The 21,777-nt window shown below is 36.3% G+C and overlaps 1 protein-coding gene across 3 annotated transcripts; it reads right to left on the minus strand.

The window, feature by feature from the left end:
- Positions 1–406: 406 nt before the first annotated feature.
- On the minus strand, positions 407–21,007 carry lbx1a (ladybird homeobox 1a). 3 transcript variants are annotated; one of them, XM_051125367.1, is made up of 7 exons: positions 20,844–21,007; positions 18,569–18,924; positions 17,911–18,017; positions 14,421–14,534; positions 4,849–4,904; positions 2,406–3,041; positions 407–1,935 (listed from the first exon to the last, which is right to left on the minus strand). In XM_051125367.1, the coding sequence occupies exons 6-7, from the start codon at positions 2,728–2,730 to the stop codon at positions 1,451–1,453; spliced, it is 810 nt and encodes a 269-aa protein (XP_050981324.1). In that variant the 5' UTR covers positions 2,731–3,041; positions 4,849–4,904; positions 14,421–14,534; positions 17,911–18,017; positions 18,569–18,924; positions 20,844–21,007; the 3' UTR covers positions 407–1,450. The 3 variants fall into 3 exon arrangements, with proteins under 3 accessions (XP_050981324.1, XP_050981321.1, XP_050981323.1); XM_051125364.1 differs by lacking the exon at positions 18,569–18,924; XM_051125366.1 differs by lacking the exons at positions 4,849–4,904; positions 18,569–18,924.
- Between the last annotated feature and the right edge of the window lie 770 nt (positions 21,008–21,777).

Below are 21,777 nucleotides of genomic sequence, written 5' to 3' on the forward strand. Positions count from 1 at the left end.
CAACCTCTTAACAAGACGAGTCAGTATCATTGTAATTCATAGACTTGTTTAAAACAGCCGAGTGAAAAGAGAGAATAGAGGGGACATTAATAGGCCCAGATGCCCTCGCCCCTGTGCGCATTATTGCCTTTGTGAAAACTGAGCGAAACACTTTAAAAAGAAGGCCAGCTCAATCCATCAAATTGTCTGAAAATTGTGAGGAAAATTCAAAAACCATATGGCCTCCAAACGTTTGTGTCCTTTTTGTTCGGTGGGACACGCTTGTCTCCGTATTGAGAGCCGCGGGAGGCAGAGCATGCTTCATTGTAGCTTGTCACATCAGGGGAGACTGCTCATTTGTCCCCAGTTTTCACGCCTTACGCTAGAAATGACTGCCTCTCTTCGCTTTGCAGGGAAATAGCGTCTTTCAAGCGCAGAGAAACGGGCCAAAAACCCTGCGTTTTTGGCCATCCTTTATGCGCGCATTCATCAATCCAGATTTCGCTTTCTCACACACATCCATTGTGGATATTGAAACACATCGTGGGGACTGGAAAACACGTTATGCCATTTTGAAAATCAAAAGCGTAAAATGTCGCATCTAAAACACATTCAAAGCATTCTTAAAAGAGTGTTGGTGCAGGAAATAAAAAGTAGGCTACAAAGCTAAACAAAACAAAAATGCAATTGTACACAAGCTGTACGCTTTGCTTATATTAACTCGATTGCTTATTTCCAAAACGATAAATAAAACTATCAGACTAACGTCAAAAATTTAGAGAAAGACATTTTATTTCATTTTAAATACATTACACTTTGTACACTTGGTTTAAATGGTTTCCTGGCTTAAAAAGGCACTTACAGGCATACAAACCATAAGAAATATATTAAAATGTGACAATCCAGATTTAATCAGAGAAGTCGTTTTTTTCCCGTGATAGCTTTTGTAGGAAATGTTCTATAATACACTCTTTTATCAAACGATTTAGTCATAGGCCAAAAGGCATAATAGGGACACGCAGGGGGGGGCTGCGTGTGTGAATTAAGAATCGGATAGTTTGATTTCTCTATATACGATCTGCAGCCATTTTGAACAAAAATAATTTCGTGGAACAAAATAAAACATGCATTCAACTTAGTCAGAACCGGGTAAAAATGTTCTGCGTGGGCAATCGTGCTTCATGTGTGTGTGTTTGTTTATATCTGACTGAAATATTATCAAGGTACTTATTGCTCTTCAGCTATCTGTTTAAACGAATAGGCTAAATGATTACAATACTGCCACTGCATAAATAGATCTGAAGAAACTGTCCCATGCTTGCTTTGATTTTTTTTTTCCTTTTTTATATTTGCTTTTAATACAAGTCATTTAATACATTTGGTGCATTAATGGCACTTTCAACTCTATGGTTTTAGAGGACCATCTCAGGAAAAAAGGTAGGTAAATAATACCGACGCTGTTCAATGAAAATCAGTCATCGACATCAATTTCCTCGTCTTCGTCCTCCGAACACTCTTTGCTCGTTGTGTGGTCTGTAAACGGTGATGACGGTGACATGTGGAGTTTGTTGGTGCCCTCGTGTTCGTGGTTAGATAGCGAAGGTGACTTGGACACTGATTCTCCGAGAGTGCCATTGACGCATTTCTCTAGGTCTGCCAGTTTGGCCATTTTCTCAAAAGGTACATTGCCTACTGCTTTGGCCGACTCCACGTCCGCTTTCATCTCCTCCAGGTCTCTTTTGAGCTTGGCTCGACGGTTCTGGAACCAGGTGATGACTTGAGCATTCGTGAGCCCGAGCTGCTGAGCGATCTGATCCCGATCAGCAGGAGACAGATATTTCTGATAGAGAAATCTCTTCTCCAGTTCGTAAATTTGGTGATTGGTAAAGGCTGTTCTCGACTTTCTCCGCTTTTTAGGGGTATTCCTTTGACCGAAGAGTGTCATGCCGTCTCTTCCTAAAACAAACGAACAAAAACAATGCAGCGATATTAAAATACATACTTGACTTTAACGAGTTGCAACAATTACAGCTCATTTAGTACTAATGCAAATAATACGAATATTAGCTTACTGTCATTTCTAAAACATAATAGCCTTCAAGACTATTAAACAGTTCAGTTTCAATTAAACAGGCCTGAAAATACGAATACTATACGAGTCCTATTTAATTGTACGTGCAAACATTTCAGCCGTTTAGTTTTTTATTGCACGTGGAAATATATTTTAGATATATTTTGATCGCAGAATTAATGCACGTTTTCTCTATGATAAAGTGACTTTAACAAAGACACTGGAAAATCTTTTAACCATAAATAAATACTTTAGCTGCTGAGAACTTTAAAAAATAAATTTTCACCAATAGCATTATTAAATTCTATCACGATCAACCAGCTAATTTTGCACACACAACGGGCCTTGTGTTTACCTTCTGCCGCTTGTAGAACACTGACTTCCAGTCCCTTGAAGGTTTTGCTGGCGAGTTCCTCCAGGGCGCACAGTGGAGATGTCTGGGTGAGCAACGCGCGGTTGGAGAGGGGATGGCCCGTGGAAGCGTGCTTCTCACCGGACGAAAGCAGGTGCGCCGTGCCGCAAATTGTGTAACTTCGTTTGACAGAAGGTTTGTTTAAAATATCCTCTATGCTGAAGGGAGTGAGGGGCTTGTTTGAGTTAGCAGGTGGAGGAAGATGGTCCAACGGACTGCGCCTTCGATCCTCAACCGAGGCGCCTTTTGCGTCTTCTTTGGAGGTCATTATTTGTCTTTTTAGCTTGTTTTGAAAATACGCTAGAGTTTTTTTGTTTTCTTCTTTCTTTTCGAATTCGCCCAGTGCAGAAGAGCTCAGTTTATAAAAACTACTGATGAACTTGAATGAGAAGAAATCCCCAAATCCGCGGAATTACATGTAGCCGATCAGCAGCATGTTGTTGCTTTTGCCGCAGGGTTGGAAAACTTTAAAGTCTTTCTTTAAAAAGCCACGTCTGCTGTCCCCAGCTCCTGGATAACGGTTGAGCTTCAGTGAGAAGCAGCCTGACAACCTCTGATGCTTCAGTGGAAACAGTCAGCCTCAAAAGCAGCCAGAATTGACTATTACTAACAAGTTATTCTTGATAGCAAGACAATCAATTACATCCAGTGGCACTTTTCTCTCTCTCCCTCCCTCTCTCTCTTTCTTTCTCTCTCCCTCTTGCTCTTTGACTATGTTGCAGTCCGATGCAGACTTTAGCAGGAAAGGAGCCCCGTTAATTAGAGGGCATGGCCGGGAGGAGGAGCTCAGCCGGATTACAATACTTAACGCTCCCACTCTTTACTACAAATTAATGATTTGTCGATATTCTGTTCGTTCTTATTTACACATTGGCACCGCGCTATTACAACTAACACATTTACATATTTTAGTTAAATATTTACAGTAAAATTAAATTCTAGAAAAAGACTGCTAACAAAAGTTGTCGATGTTTGCAATTAAAATGGTCTATTAAACTAAAAACGTCTGCTCAAAAATGTTTTGTTCAATAAACGTATTTTAGAGTCAGGTAGTATATCATGGCTGATAACACTTGTGGATAGAACAAAATAAGTGTGTGTGCGTGTGTGTGTGTAATAGAGAAAGAAAGAGAGAGGGAGAGGGAGGGAGAGAGAGATCGTCCCCTTCAGCTGCACCAAATCTTCTTTGCCATAATTCAAGCGCAAAGGGCCAGCTCACATCAGCAGTAAGATATTTCATCTCTAAAAATCGCCTGCTGTTCAATCCCCGGTATTTTTGGCATTATGGGAACTATTTTTCGTCGATTTACGCAGAACGGGGGTAAACTTACAGATATGCATACAGAAATAAAACTAAACAATGTAAAATAATTTTAGGCTAATAGTTATAATAAAATGTAATTATGTAGGCTATATTTAATCTATATTTGTAGCGCGTATGTATTTCATATAATTAGTGCATTGGCTAAAGCGTCTAATGATTGTTTTTGCGTTGTTTTCGTCGTGCACTTTAGCGTGACGGGGCCTGGGTTAAATTGGCAGAATAAGGCTGAAGCTCACCGCGAGGGACACCGGATAACACCCGTGCATGGCGGATAAAGGCTGATCTACAGCGTGACAAAACAGTGCGTTTTGTTGGTTAGTAGACTCTAGGTTCACTAGAGAAAGTCTTCCTTTTTTGCCGCCTTGTTTGAATCGTTTTAAATAAAAGCAAATATGCTAAATTAAGTTGTATCAAAAATTAATGTATAACAGCAATAATTCATATTAAACGAATTATACAATTTGCATAGGGCTAATAGTAATCGTAAATTTGATTTATTCTTGCAGCGAGTAAACAAACATTTAGAAATTCGACAAAAACAATAGCCATAACTACTCCACAGTTTATAAAACCACAAATAAATAGGCGACCACGAGTAAAACAACAATAAAATAGCATATTTGAATACGTCCTTCAAACAAATATTAGTCCACCGAAAAAGATATATAAAAAAAGAAAAAAGCACCATAAAAGGATACAGAGGCAGGTGGTTACGCCTGTGTGACATGATCATTTAGCTTTGCCTACAGTGAGCAGGACGCCTGCGCAAGCAGATATGACGCAATGAAATGCCATGGAAGATACCACTACTGAATTCATGCAAATACAAAAGTTCATTTTACAATGCAATACATTCTGCGCACGCTGATTATATTTAACTACAGTTTATATTATTATTATTACTACTACTACCAATAATAATAATACTTTTAGGATTACATAATTAAATCAAAATATTCCAGATATATAAAATTAGCATCCTGCACAACTATCAGTCAAAGAAACGTTACATACGGTTGATTTGATTTTGTGTAAATATAATAATTGTTTTTTTCAATTCACCTTGTTGTAGAGGTAGTTCGCAGGCAACTTAAGCGAGATCGTCCATGCCTGAAGGACTGAACAAAAATATTTATAAGTCATTTTTCGTTGTCTGCACGGGGTCTGTGAGTATTCTGCATGTCTAATGACTCAGAGAGATTTGTCACTTACTCCAGTGAGCGTCTGTCTGGACAGTTTTATTCCATAATTTATTCTCCGCTTCCGACCCCGAGAGCTCCGATTTCACAGGCAATATCGGATCTTTTCACTAACTTTTATTCACATGACCTTTCTGGGGATTGTAAATGATCTGCCCACACATCTGGTAAGATGGATATATAAAGTTTTCATGGGATACTGTCTAAACTGAGAGGCCCTAATTCACTTTTCACGAGAGAAATGTTTTATTTGACAACTCTATTTTATCCAGTTTTCATCGAAATGTATCCCTTTTCCGGCATAAAATTTGCTAACCGTTTAAACTCAGCAGACAACTTTAATCTTTTGGTAATGTTACTGGCACGGTGGAACTGCTAAAACATACTCTAATTATAATAATAATACCATACTTAACAGAATAAACTGCTAATGTGGTTATCATTTAACAATCAAAATGTTTAATGAAAGATCTCAACGTTATAGATCGTTCTACTGATCGATTATATTTATCATTTTTTCATTCTTAATCTACCGCTTGCAGATTTGGTAGGATAATAATATTTAACAACAGTAAACAATGTAATATTTTTTCATTTGTAATTATAATATTACAATTAAATATCCCTACAATTAGCCAAAGATTCAATCAAAGACAACGTCACATTTTCAAAATGTCACATACTAACCACATAAAAAGATGGCCTGTCCCAAAACTCGAAACAAACTCAAATGACTAGCAGAGAAAATAATTGTTGTTTATTGCATGATCAGGAGAACCTCTAGGACAGCTACTCAAAATAGCAGACAAAAATTAGTCAATGTTGTTTTGTCACATTTTTGGGTCACATGATATTATAGTCTACAGTTCTGGCAGTTTTTCAGTTTACATTTCTACAGTTTTTCAATATGTCTAAAAGGCTATTTACCTTGGTCATATCTTAGAGTTATTTATTTTGCACTTTTTCAACAGCAATAATTCTTCTGGCAGAAAGCACTGTTGTTTTACACATTTTGTTTGCAGTGTGGTTAAAACGTTCTGATATGGACAAAACATTTCCACAAGACCAAATATATTCAATGTGAGAGCCTGGCAATATAAGGAATAGATCTCTATTCATGAGATGAACAACATACAGTTTGATAAGCATGGGCATGAATCATGCTAACCAGGCCTTGTTTCTATTATTATCAACAGTAGCTTGGATTTCTGCCCAACAAAGGTGGATTAACATTTGGCAAGCCCAGCACTGGCACCAAATGTCCTGTCATCCTAATGTAAATTATCTGACGTATAAAAAAAAAAAAAAAAAGACAAAGTTACAAGGTCAGTCTAATGTGATTAAGATATTTTCTGAAGAGACAGCCACTCCTAATTCTTGTCTGACACAATTGTGTTGTGTTTTTCTACAGGAGTAGTCTTTCTCAACAGTGCAAATTGACAACAAGGCATTGTTAGTGAAAAGAAAAATCCCTGAACAGAAATCAGAAACTCATAACAACCAAAAATGAACCCATGCTTATCATTATCTATACACGTAATGGATACATTTATTGCAAGCTCTTCAGGACAGCCCCAAATACAGCACCGCTTTTTTGGCTGAAGTCCATATCGTGCTCCAAACACCATGGATGCCCCTGTTTTTTTCCCCCATGCCCTCTGGGGCAGTACAGAGAAATGTAATACTAGAACGAGATGCTCTATGGGTCGCAATGGCTGCAGTGAAAATAATTCTGGCTGGTTAATCTGCAGGGCGGCAGCACAGCACACAGGCCTCTACATCAATTAGGTGAGTAATAGATGTAGAGCTGGCACAGGACCTGGGTGACACCAGAGCTGACGGCTTGCAGAAAAACAAGTGCAGAGTCAAGGCCTGCGTGAGGTCCATTTGGAAAGAGGATGCATGCTTCCGCTAAAAGCGGAGGGACTGTGAGGGTGTGTGGAGGGTATCGAGAGTGGGAGTGAAGCATGAACGCAGAGTCTGGTGACATTTCAGTCTAATTGCAGGACTGGGCTTTGACTGTTAAGACAAAATGAGTGAGGATTAAGTGCAGAGCCGTGCTTAAAAGGACCCATCATTATTTAAAGGGTAAGAACGGGGAAAGTGGAAAAACTTTTCACTTGAACTAGATACAATAAGATATCCATGTCAAAAGTAACTCTCTGAATGAATTATGGCCACTTAGGAGCTTTGGAAAAAGCATTGCCTACTTGACTGGAAGTACGGAAGACAATGATCATTTAGTTATACCAGACCATCTGGGAGAATGAAGCAGAAGTTAGCAGAACTACACAAGTGAGAATGTGAGAGGACTGAGGGAGTCTCAAAACAGTGATGTAATCTTTCTGACATTCATCAGAGCATCATGTACCTTCTTATGAGGTCTGATCAGACAGTGTTACCATTTTTTTTTAGAGGAGACATGAAATCCAACACTGAAGATTGTACTGGTCGTTCTTTTCTATGCAGTTAAAATTAATGAGGACCAGAGCTTTATAAAGCATCAAAAGTGGAGCATATCTCATGTGATACATACATGTAAATGAATTAATTGGTATTTTCATTCTTATCTATTCAATAAATTGGTTGATTTGGTTCAGGAAACAAATCTGGGGTGCATTCTCCCTAACAATGGTGTCACTTGGTGCTTAACTGCCACAGTACAATGTACTGTTGTAGAAACTTCGTTGCTTACCTGTTGTTCAATCCACATTGGTTAAAACTGTCCTTGATGTCGTGTAGGTGGTGGAGTGATAAAAAAAGAAATAAAGGTTTCTGAGAAAAAAGATTCCAGGATTTCTCTATATAGTGGACTTCAATAGGGTTCAGTGGGTTGAAGGTCCAAACTGCAGTTTCAATGGGCTCCAAACGATGGAATAAGGCCTGAGGAACAAGGATTTTATTCATGAAAACGATTGGTCTCTATGTGAAAAAATAATAATTTAGCCACAAATGCTCATCTTGCACTAGCTCTGCATTCATGACTTCACATGTTACGTGGTCACATTGGAAAGACCACACGTGACAAAAGTCATGATTGTCTAAATGGTTCCATAAAGAACCTTTAAGATCTGAAAAATGTTGTTTTACAAAGAGTTCTTTGTGGCAAAAGCAGGTTCTTCACATTATAAAAGGGTAAGACAGAGATGTTTTTTTTAAGAACCTTTGACTGAATGGTGGAACCAAAAATGGGTTTTCCATGGCATCGCTGTGAAGAGCCTTTTAAAGCACCTTTATTTTTAAGAGTGTAAAACAAAGATGTCAGACGTTGCAGTTGAGGAAAAGATCAGATGAGTTTTTGCCTGACCCTACCTTTTTGAACTGGAGTACACAGATGAAGAACAAACCACGCGTGACCTAGTGAGCTAGCGCAAGATGAGCATTTGTGTTTAAAAAGTATACATTCTTTTCCACGCTAGACAAGACCCTTATTCCTCAACCAGGATTGTGTAGAGCCCTTTGAAGCTGCACTGAAACTGCAATTTGGACCTTCAACCCCTTGTCTCCCATTGAAGTCCACTATATGGAGAAAAATCCAGGAAGGTTTTCCTCAAAAACTTTAACTTCTTTTCAACTGAAGAAAGAAAGACATGAACATAGACATATTGGATGACATGTGGGTGAGTAAATTATCAGGAAATGTTATGTCAGGAGTGAACTAATTCTTTAAGTGCATATGTTATACTAACATAAACTGTGATTCTAACCACAGGTCAAGAGCTGTAGTTCCAACCATACAACTTTGTGATGCTGTCTGAAAATGTTTGCCGAAACTATGAATCTGGGAAAAATTCAAATATTGGATAACTATGCTTTTGGAAAACGCACCCCTAAGGGTCCGTCCACACGTAGCCAGAGATTTCCCTAACCAATCTTTTGGTCTTGTTCTAAAAAAAAATTCCGTAAGCATCATAAATATCTGAAACTACTAAAACAGACTGAAAACTATGTAGTATACATACCAGACCATTATGTGGCTCTGTAATTCTGACACAGAGATAAACTAAAAATGAGAAGATGACTTGGAGAATGTGCATAAACACACATTCTGTATACATTCTGTATACCAACCTAACACAACAACAAGACGAACATACATTTATTACACTATTTATTAATCTGTGTTAATGTTAGTTAATAAAAATTCATTGTTCATGTTGTTGTTGCTGTTACATGATGTAGCTGTGTCTGACTAGGTTCGAGACATGGGTGATGACATCATCATTTCACAAAATATACGGATTGCCTGTACACACAAAAATGCAAGGGCGTTGTTTTCAGATTCATCCACTCTGGAAAGTTGGATCTGTCTGGATGAAATGCCTATATGATACAAAATTTTTACATATACAGCTAAACGCGTCTCTGTGTGGATAAATGATAAATGATCAGTTTATGAATTAGACTAATCTGGGTCTTGAGCTAAAATTCACTCATTACTGACAGCATTTTTTGATTTCAAAGAGTGCACAAGGCACCTTGTGTGAAATCCACTATTAAATGTTTTTGTGTTTTTGGAGTCTATGGCGTGCCGACTTTTCTTGGTTTGTTTTTTATTGGTGTGCGTGTGTGTGTGTGTGTGTGTGTGTGTGTATGCAAAAAAAAAAAAAAAAAAAAAAAAAAAAAATATATATATATATATATATATATATATATATATATATATATATATATATATATATATATATATTAGGGCTGTCAAATAATTAATCGCAAACAAAATAAAAGTTTGATTTTGCCTACATTGTGTGTAATAATTATGTATATATAAATACAAAAAATGTATGTATATATTTAATACAAATATGTTATGTACAAAATATTATTTATATATAAATTATATAAAAATGATAATAAATACATATACTTAAATATTTGTATACATTTCTTAAATATATACATGAATGTGTTTGTATTTATATATTCATAATAATTACACCCAATACACACACTTAATAGGCAAACTCAAACTTTTATTTTGTATGTGATTAATCGTGATTAATCAGTTGACAGCCCTAATATATTATTATTTTTTTTTTTTTTTTGGAAGGGAACCCAATTTTTTTTTGATGTGCATGCTTTGGTTTTATGTTTGTTAAATTTAAAGAGAAAACTATAAGTCAACTACTACTTAAATTTCCAAACATGGTTTCATAAACATTTCTAGCAATTTTAATTTTATTCATTGCTGGCGAATTTGTATGATCTGATTCATATAAAATGTATGAAGGTCCACCCCAACATAGAATGTATAAAACATATTCTAATCTCTTACAAATTCATACAAATTTGCCACCAATTCACCAAAATATGAAATTGTTAAAAACTGCAATGGGAGTGTTTTACATTTCATAAAAAGTCTATGCAAAAAATAATATGACAATAAATAAATAGATCATAAAACATAGTAGTAAATTATAAGACTTGAATATATTTTAAAAATCCGACCTGATTTTCATCCAGGTGTTGATCATAACTAAATATTTTGCCAATATGGTTGACACTTGTATCAATTAAATCCGAGCACGGCCTCCCTGGGAATCCATCAAGCATCTAGCTGATAGTCCCGTGGAGGAAAGAGGGGACATAGATAACAAGTAGCTCATAGTCAGACACAGCACACTTATCGCCTCTCACTTTCTGACAGACCCCTTTCTAATGCCACAGCCTGGAGAAGTTCTATGGCAGACATGAGAAATAAATCCCTGTCGGAAAAAAGATATTGGGAGGACAAAGTGTGTCAGGTCAGCACCTGAGGAAAGCTGCCATGGCACAAGCCCAGCCTCTGCCACTGAACAGCATTGAGAGCCTCCTGCGGCAGACAGGAGAGAGCGATGACCCATCCCTCTGCCCCTGATGGCCTTATTAAAGACATCCACTACCACACGTTGACTCACTGTATGTAAATAATTCAGATGTACAGTAAGGGCATCAAAGCGCTTCGTGGATTGTCATAATGGCAATGTGTATAAAAGCAATCTTCGTTTCGCAGCATGGGACGAACTGTAAATCATCCACACAAGTATTCATACTCAAGTCAAGAGCACAAATATTCTCAATAAACAATCAAAGATATCATAATTAAGAGAAAGAAATCACTTTTTGCTCATTATCAAATAATAATTGATATTCAAGTTCAAATAACAAATTGAACATGATAATTCCCTCATAATCTTTATCTTAGCTTGTAATCATACTAAATAATTTTATACTCTTTATTACAGAATTAAAACTGACGGCCGGCGGAGATCTATCAGTTACGTTAGGCTGCGTCTGCTCATCAGAGCTAATTTGGGTGTGCAGTTAACACTTCCAAAAGCAAAGAGAGTGAAGTGGCCCTATTAACGAATGCCTGCTGACATCAGGACAGAAATATTCTTCCCCAGCTGTGAATGCTTCTTTTTTTTTTCATCCAAATGAACATGTCATGCTTCACCTGCGTTACCAACAGCATTGCCAAAAGTAAATGAACACAAACACAACAAACGTGAGTGAAGCACAACAGAAGCTCTTATCCTTTGGGCTGCTTAACTCATTATGGTTTAATCTGTGGCACCCAACTGACAACCCTGTAGTAAAATAACTATACAGCTTTTATTCAATACTTGTACCCGAAAGTAAAGAGAGGAAAAGATTTGTGAGTTCTCTTACAGTAGCGGTTCTCAACTGGTGGCTCGTAGTATTGCGGTGACAGGGCCGTAGACAGTAGGGACAAACAATGATAAACGCAAAAAGCTAAAAGCAACATACTTGGGATAGGAAAACAAGAAGAAATTTACAGGGATAAGTAGGATGTAGAAAGGTGAAAGCACTTCCCATATCTTGTTGTTGATAACATCCAAGGCTGCATTCAGTAAAACCGTCTGCGATCTCATAAACCATGAAAAAATACCTTGAGACCATACATGCCACAGTTTTAAGTCTGTATGTCCTGTACAGAGCACATTCAGGGCTTTTTAGAGGAATCAAATGTTTGGAGATTTGATCATAAACACTCCATCTCCTTAGTCTTTAAAAATAACATATTGACAAAATTATCAAATTTAGCATTCTATCATTTATATCACTTGAATCTGACTAATTTTCAAATTCTTTGTAATAAATGAACATCTCAGAAAAATATTGTGGGGTTTCAATTTGGAATAGGACTTTTTGTTACCAAAAAGGGCATCATTTTCATACATGTCTTCCATAGAGGACACCAAGACAAACAGCATGTTAATCAGGCATTTTGGGAAGACACAACAAGTCAATAGGGAAAGAAATCATAGATCAATATTGCTATGAAATATGAGATATTCTTATGAAAATGTTGCCACATTATAACTTCCATTATTACACTTCTTTTTTCATTATGGTTTGCCCCAAGAATACATTAATATGCAAATTAGGTGCAATGTATAGATACATTGCATAGAATAGGAATACCAATTTATGGACATTTTACGCACACACTGCATAAAATAAAATAGTATATCATATATACTATAATATAGTTGAGAATCATCTTTGTACAAAGTTCGGATAAAAATAGCCTTAAATCTAAAAATTGATTGGTGAATAAAAAAAATATTTTTGCCTATACATGACTTTTCATGTTTGTTTCCTTTTTATAACTTACGTCTGACATTGCCTACAAAGGACATAGAATTTTGTAACCCCTAAACTGTCATCGTCCCGCTGGAGGGACGCCTTCATTACATTACAGTTAAATCTAATCACGACAAACTATATATCGTTGAAAAGGTCTAAGACTCATAAATAGATATTTTATCACAGTTTTTCTTTCTTACAAATTATGTAAGAACAGTAATAGGTTAATTTACAACAAGAGTGCACCTTAAAAAAATCTACATCATAACAGGAGGTTTAATTTTATAGCAATTTTGAATTAAAAACTATTTCGTAAAATATTTATTTTATATAATAAAATAAAACATATATATAAAAAAAGAAAATGGTACAGTACTTTTTTAAAGCAAATTAAAAAATCTGTAACTTTTCTAGATTCCTTTTTTTAATGATTTCACTTAATAATCTGCTGATTGTCTCCATTAAAAAGACCAACTTTAGGCCTATATTCAGAACCGTTCATGAATTATAACAATTTAAGTTTGGCTAATGCACTTTCACGTCTATGTTCAAAAATAGGGGGGTTGGGGGTGGCAGTTAAGGGGTTAAAATGTGAATAAAATATAGTTTTTCAAAAATGTTTTTTTCTTAATTTGTTTCTTTGCTGCAAGACAAAATAATTTTTTTTATTGTAATGTGGTCTAGATTAAATATATTTTAATATATTAAAATGACATCTATATAAACCATATACATTATACATTATTGACAAATGATACATTATCAAAATTAAAACAATGTATTCTAAAATGCTCAAAAATTTCAAATGTTTTACATACGGCTGAACCACTAATGTCAGATGGACTATTTTATTGATGTCCTTACTACCTTTCTGGATCCTGAACATGGAACGTTGCTGTCTATGGAGGGTCAAAAAAGTCTTGGATTTCACCAAAAATAACTTAATTTGTGTTATGAAGATGAATGAATGTCTTATGGGTTTGAAATGACATGAGAGTGAGTAGTTAATGACAGAATTTTCATTTTTGGGTGAACAAACGCATTATATTTGTAAACTCCAACTGCTTGAAATCTACAGACAGGCTCTGACTTTTGGCAACTAAACTCAACTCAGGGCCAAAATCTGGACAAAAGTCATGTAGCACATTCCAGCTTTTAGTTTACACTTTGTCTGTTTTTGTTCACAGGCACAAAACGGCACAAAAATACACTTGCTCTAAAAACAACAACATGATTCTGGAGGCATGGGAAATCTGTAGGCTCTGGGAGTGAGTCCTCTATCAATCACAGGTGAAGAGGAGAGTGCAAAGAGACTGATGTGCAGCACAGAGAGGGAGAAGAAAAAGAGAAAGCCATCCTTCACCTGTTATAATTAGCCCTGGCCTTTTCACAGGATTAATTAAAACAAGTTTCTTTCCTGATTTAACCACAAGGGATGACCTGCAGGACCATTATAACTATAGCCGAAGTAGAGATAAAGTATGTGGCGATGTCTACGGATTCCTCTCATGGATAACTCTATTTTTCTTTCTCCTGATCCGTTGACCCTAGTGACTTCGGCTTTGAGGCCCCATTCACAGCTCACTCAAACAGCATCACCCTATCTACTAAAGATTTATGAGATGACCTCTTTATGTCAGTGTGTGTTTGCAGATCTCACACACACACACTCGCTTTATTTCCCCTTTCTCTCTCTCTCTCTCTCGTGCAGGTACTAGGGGTCTTGTTATCCTCCCAGTGGCTGCTGCGTTGCATTAATATGGCTGCAAGTTGTCTTCTCCATGAGAGAGAGACTACTGGAGGGAGAAGGAGGAGGATAAGAGGCCTGATGAATATCTTTACCTGGGTGGCTAAAAGCGGAAAGGAGGACGCGTGGACCTTGAGCAGCGTGAGGGGAGTGTTGGTCTTATGATGGATGGCGAGGAGCCGGGTGTGTCTGGATCAATGCTGTGAGCTCTGCAGTGTGGAACAGGTGAGAGAAAGATGAGAAATGAGCGCTGGGGCCCGGCCTTGCTGTGCGGTTTGCCATTTCAAAGCACACTGATCATTTTCACACCCACACATATGTGCACACAAAAAAACACACACAAAAAAACCCCAACCCATTTGCATCATCCTCAATCTGTCTTCTCCGTCCAAGTCGCTTGAGAACGGCTAACTCGGTTAGCCTTTCCTCACCCCTCTTCTTCACGGCTGCGCGAGGAGCGTCTGGGAGGGTGCTTGGAATGGACTGATATGTTCATTAGCGGTGAGTGATGCCCGTGGATGGGTCCGGCAGCTGCCCGGCCCTTTGTGACAGCAGAGCGGAGATCGTGTGAGCAGAGCAACTAATCTTTCACTGACAGACAGCCGGACAGCCTTTGCTCTCAGATGACAGACTGGAAAAGTGCTGAATTATGCAGTTCCTCTTCAAAGCACCTAAACATATCATGGCACTCTACCTGGTTTTAACGCAATTACTGTATACACAATTTTTGCAATATGTAAAAACGCAGCTGCATATATAAAACACTGGTGATGCTAAAAGCACCAGAATTTTTACTCCCACCGATAAAAACCCAATGATGAGAAGGTTTAATAAAAACAACAAATTTTTAATTTTGCATGAACAATTACACAACAATACTTTGTTGTAAACCTTTTATAAAGGTCAACTGAGTTATTCTATGTGTTGACGTAATTTCAACTGAAACAGGGAAGACATGGCGGGACATATAAAGCAGTCCCCACCCCCTTTTTTAAATAGCCAATAGTGTTTTGTTTATATTACAGCTTGGGCCAGAGCCGTTGAGCTCAGTAAAGCTGCATTTGACCGCATATGACAGCCACAATCTCATTCATATCACTATGAAATACAGCATTCTGTGTAGAATTCAAATGGTTCGATGTCACGTGACACACTGCAAAACCAGACTTATTTTGCCTCAGTGGACATTTACACTGTCTGATTGTTATCTCTTCACTATATAGTGCAGTACGTGCCATTCACAAATATTAAAAATGTAAACAAGTGACTGATTTCAGCCACAGCTTCAGCACCTATTTATAGTGTAGGGGGCAGGACACTTCGGATTCTAGAGAGCATTTGATTGGACAGAAAGTTTGATGAGAAGCTGAAGTGCAGGATGATGTCATCATAATCTTTGATACATATTGACGGAAGTTAGAAACTGGAAGTTTTGAATGCTTATATCCTGTAAATGTGAATTTTGTCATTGTTTTGAAACACGCTAGCTTACAGATAACCTTAAGGCTAATATATTCATACTAAAAGCCAAAAAAACTTCAATTTTGATTACATGGGGACTTTAAAAGGCAGTATTGATGGATCACGGCATTAGCAATGTCAAAGTCTTGTTTTGACTCCCAGGGAATACACAAAATGAGAATGAATCTTGCATTGTAAGTGGCTTATATGCAACAGAATATAGAAATATAGTGGAATTTATTTATGTTTATTGTACACTTTTTTATAAAATGTACTCCACTTTGATATTTTATTTGATAAATACAGTAAAAACTCTAGTATTGTGCAAATATTATTACAATTTAAAATGTTTTCTATTTAATATATTTTAAAATTTAATTTATTCCTGAATTTTCCATTAGCCATTAGTCTGTAGTGTCACATGATCCTTCATTAATAATATCAATGTCAAAAACAGTTGTGTCGCTTAATAGGAAACCGATACATTTTTTCAGGATTTTTTGATGAACAGATAGTTTAGGGTCATGGTATTGCTATAAAGAACATTATTTTGTGTCTTTGTTATAATGCAATGCATTTACGTGGTTTGAGGTTAAAAAAACACCTTGGCCTTCTAAATGAGTAGTTGTGTACTCATTTGGAAGGCCAAACAAGGTACTTTCGCTTTCACAATGAAACACACAGCATCTCCACAACATGGTGCCGGCTGCAATAATACTACAGCGAGAATAAAAGTTATGCCTTCTTCACATATACTTTTGGCTGGTGTTATGTAAATATTCCCACACCGTGATGTAGACATGTGGGGGCGTGTTTGAATGAGTCATTTTCGGAGTCTTAACTTTTATAAAGAATATCTCTTTGGGTTTGAGACTTTAATCTTTGCAACTTTACAGATCTTATATATACACAAACAGCTTGTAACACTCCAAAGACAAGTGAAAACATGAAATCGCATTATATGACCCCAACATTTATTTGCAATTGAGATACTATAACTGTCACTTTTAATCAGTTTAAAGGGATAGTTCACCCAAAAATGAAAATTCTGTCATGAATTACTCATCATTAATTATGTCATTCCAAACCCGTAAGACCTCTGTTCATCTTTGGAATACAAATGAAGATATTTCTGATGAAATCCGAGAGCTTTCTCATCCTGCATAGACAGCAAAGCAACTACCATGGATTTCATCCAAAATATCTTTTTTGTGTTGCGAAGATGAAGAACATAAGGGTGAGTAATTAATGACAGAATTTTCATTTTTGGGTGAACTATCCCTTCAATGCATCCTTGCTGAATAAGTAAAAAAAAAACCTTATTAACCCTAAACCTTTGAAAAATAATCTATATTATTATTTATTATTAAGCAGAAAATGTCAGGCACAACCAGTGTACTCTCAAAAAGTTAATCGGTGAGCACTTTATGTGTCCCTGGACCACAAAACCAGCCATAAGGGTCATTTTTTTGAAATTGAGAGAAGCTGAATAAACAAGCTTTCCACTGATTTATGGTTTGTTAGAATATGAAAATATTTGGCCGAGATACAACTATTTGAATATTTGGAATCTGAGGGTGCAAAAAAAATCTAAATATTGAGAAAATCGCCTTTAAAGTTGTCTAAATGAAGTTCTTAGCAATGCATATTTCGAATCAAAAATTCAGCTTTGATATATTACGGTACGAAATTTACAAAATATCTTCATGGAACATGATCTTTACTTAATATCCTAATGATTTTTGGCGTAAAAAAAAAAATCGATAATTTTGTCCATACAATGTATTTTTGGCTATTGCTACAAATATACCCGTGCCTGGTTTTGTGGTCCAGAGTCTCATGTATCTATATACATACAATATATACAGATAAACACATACACAGTGCTACAGGCATAGTGGAAAAGAGTCTGAGAAATCAAATGGCAGATGAGAGTGATTCACTAAACCGTCTGTTGTTGAGACAACGTGAGACGGAGGGGGAAAAGAGAAAGAGAGAGAAAAGAGAAAGGCTTGGGGAAGATGTACGACTCACTGGCCTGCCACATACAGCAGATGTTGTTGCCTATTGAGCTGTTAATTTAACGGGAGTTTATTGAATAGTAATTAGGAGGAGCTCACTTACCATGATAGAGGAAGAGCCTGTTCTGCAAGCTAAACTTGTCTTCACCCTCTCTTCCTCCTCCTCTTCGCTCTCTTTTACCTCACTTCCATGACTGTTCGTCAGGAAACCTGTAAAAAAAATTGTGTTTATAATATTATTTCTGAGTTTTTTGTGGGTTATTATTCATTAAAATATGGTAAGGATATGTCTGCTGACTGTATGTGATAATAACCCTCACTTGCACTATGCAAGATTATCATCAAAATGCAATAATCCAAGATATTACTCAAAGCATTGTGGTTCCCCAGATATAACAAATTTTATTATTCCACAATGTTATTATTTGTGGAGACCTTTTAATGCTCTATTTATCAGGGTGAGAGGGTGGCGAGGAAAATCAATGTTTAATCAGCAGTAAGCTGTCTGCACGGGGCACCGAGTGAAATCCTGTAACCCAGACACACTCAGTGATATAACTATCTCAGAGTCCATAATCAATCAACATCTACAACTCCATAGAACACAATGCCAAAGTGCGTATGATCCCATCAAAGTTTACAACAGCCTGCCTACTAAACAAGCATACAGAGAGCTCTTTCTGTGTGCTAAACAGATAGACTAGCTCCAGCGGTTCGGCTTGGGAGGGCGCGTTATAAATCAGAGAAAAAGTGTTACTAACAGCGTTGACTTTCTCTTTCGTCTCTGTGTGTGTGGAGTTCAGGCACCTGGTCTCTGTCGTCAGTCTAATATGGACTCTGCCAGCTCCATGCGCTCAAATGCCCACAAACATATGCTGCCATTGTGATGGAGATGAGCAGCAGGGATGTCTCCTTCTTTCCTTTCACTACGCAGCCAATGGGAGACCCCCGTGGAGGGTCGCAGGTCAAGTGGGAGGGTATTGTGATTGGTGGGCTCAGGGGAAAGGCCTTGAGGATGTGTGAATTAGGCTCATCAGCGTGAGGTCACGCGTGTTTGAAAACGTACGTCTGACCCCTCGTGTGTCTTCCAGCCCTGACAGCTTCATCAAGCTTCAACCTTATGAATAAAAATCAGAGGAGTCATGAATTTTAACATGCCCACAGGGCCATGGACGTATTCTCCGTGGTTAACAAAACTTAAACCCACTGAACTGTTTTCACCGTCTATCACACACTCATTTGATTTACACTTGATTGTACTCGCTATCAACCACAGCACTGGAAAATCTCTGAATGGGCATGTAATTAAATTAATATTTAAAAAATAAAAAATCCAAGCAGGAAAGTGTGAATTATTTTATTTTATTATTTTTTTTATAATGTGTTTAATGCTTTTGAAAAAATGAAGAAAATATTGGTTTTGGTCACATTGTTGCTGATGAAATTGTAAATTATATGAAATGTATTGTAAGATTTGATGCTTTATCCAAAAAAAAAAAAAAAAAAAAAAAAAAAAAAAAAGACACCTTTATTTGGAAATTGAACCCATGACTTTGGCATAATATTTTACATGTCATATTTCAGTTACCTGGACTTATTTTAGAAAATGTCCTTGCGGTATTTTAAAAGGTAATCTGTTATATTATATCTGTTATACATATATGTTATATGTTCACTGTGTAACCCTGACTTAGCTGTATCAAACGAATAAAAAAGTATGAATTATATTTTCTTATCCCTTTATTATATTTCACTTATTGCAATAATAATTTTTAATAACAATTACTGTGAATAATTATCGCTGACATCCTCATTGCTGTTTTATGAAAAAATGTCAAGAGGTTTTAAATTAAAAAGTTTGGTGTTAGTACGATTTTTTTTTACGTTTTTAAAAGTCTCTTGTGCTCACAACTGCATTCATATGATCAAAAATACAGTAAATACAGCAATATTGTGGAATAGTATTACAGTTTAAAATTTTTCCATTGTAATACATTTTAAAATGTAATTAATTTCTGTGATTGCAAAGCTTCTTCAAAGACTTTTTCTTGTAGCCATCAAGTCTTTAGTGTCACATAATCCTTTAGAAATCATTCTAATATGCTGATTTTGTGCTTAAGAAATATTTCTTATTGTTATCAACATAGAAAACATTGTTTTTGCTTAATATTTTTGTGAAAAACGAGATTCCATGATGAATAGAAATATTAAACGAACAGCATTTATCTGAAATAATAACTTTTAAAGTGTTTCAATATATTTCTGTCACTTTTGTTCAATTTAAAACGTACTTGCTTAATAAAGTTGCCCATATTTCTTCCAGAATCAAATTGCCGACCCCAAACCTTTGAACGGTTGTATATAATTGTAGAAATCGCTAATAATATAGATGTTTCACACAACAACGTGACATTTTTAGGACAAAATCTCTACGCAACAACAAAGCAATATTTTAAAACTTTCAACAACGTGTCAGAAAACGCAAGAGCTACCGAACGAGAGATGGAAGCATAAAGAAAACAAATTGCCACATAACAGTCAAAACTCTTAAGCAGGTTGTTCCAGGCTAAACATTGATTTTAAATAAAACACTGGATGTCTGCAGCTACTTGGAGCACATTTCAAAATGTCACATTTCTGGCCTGTCGAGCTCCCGCTGGCTTTGAGCTGTTTAGCTGCTCCACACCACAAGAGCAGAGGCGAAAACGGCCTGCGTTAATACCACATCAGTCTCTCATTGATTTCATGTTAGTTGCTCGGACCACCTTTTCTTCTTGAATCAATTTGAAAATAAAAGAAAACCAGAGGCAAAAATAAGCACGCGGGGTTGCAACCTTTGATCCCGGCATAATTGAAAGAAAAGGTCAAAACTTATCACCGTAATGCATAATAAACGCAGCAACGATTTCTCATTGTCCAAGAGATTAAACGTATGTGTGTATTCATTAGTTCAAATATAAAATTGTGTAAAACAAAAGCAGACCGGTGTTGAGGGGGAAAATCATTACAACTAGACGATACTAACTTTTACCTTACCTATATTTTTCAGCACCGTACGACAGTAGTTCGGATGTTTTCACACGATGCTTTTCCAGAAATTAGCTACTTCAGTTCTCCCGAAGACTCGTGATGTAGTGCAAACAGACACTTTTTCGATTTTTGTCGACACTAGTGAGCTCCTAAACGCTGTTCTAAATGGCTTTCAGTACTGTTAGAAAATCTGATTCAATCTACTGAATCAGTTCATCTTAAACTGTCCCGTCCCCCTCACAAACAGCGTTGGAAATTCTGATTCATTCTAGTCAATCGATTCGGTTCATCCTAAACGATTCTTTCTCTCTAAAAGTTCGAATCTAGTGAATCGGTTAGTTCGAAAAAATCATGTAAACAAAAAGATTCATCCTTTCGATTCCTTGTACTTTGACTCGGTAATGTACAATAAGCCTACAATGTCTTTTTGGCATACAAGTTGTACACGTATGGCATACCTCTCTCTCGTTTTATGCCATCAAAATGCTTTGATTATCTTATGAATGACACAATAGTAGAGTTATATTAGAAAATAGAAATCTTTTGTAACATTAAAATTGTCTTTACTGTCACTTTTGATCAATTTAATGTGTCTGAAAAAGTACCCCAAAACTTTTATTCATTTTATTCATTAGTATTCATTCAAAGTGTCATATATGACTTTTTTGATTAATTTAAGGCCTTCTTGATTAAAAAAATTAATTTCTTTTCCAAAATAAAATAAAACAAAAATCTTACTGACCCAAAAACATTTGTTACAAAATGTTACAAAACCTTTCTATTCTAGATAAATGTCATTTTCTATTCATCAAAGAATTCTGAAAGAATGCATGAATGAATAAATAATGAAAAAAAAAAAAAAATATATATATATATATATATTACACAACTGTTTTTAACATTAATAATAAAAAGAAGTGTTTTTTTTGAACAGCAAATC

Source organism: Labeo rohita, chromosome 13 (genome assembly GCF_022985175.1).
Source record: "Labeo rohita strain BAU-BD-2019 chromosome 13, IGBB_LRoh.1.0, whole genome shotgun sequence".
Classification (NCBI taxonomy): domain Eukaryota; kingdom Metazoa; phylum Chordata; class Actinopteri; order Cypriniformes; family Cyprinidae; genus Labeo; species Labeo rohita.

What these genes read in the sequence shown, in the direction of transcription:
- lbx1a (XM_051125366.1), bottom strand. Translation starts at nt 2,730, where the DNA reads ATGACCTCCAAAGAAGACGCAAAAGGCGCCTCGGTTGAGGATCGAAGG. An exon ending in TGTTCTACAAGCGGCAGAAG is followed by an intron (nt 1,936 to 2,405) that starts GTAAACACAAGG and finishes CGTTTGTTTTAG; the next exon opens with GAAGAGACGGCATGACACTC.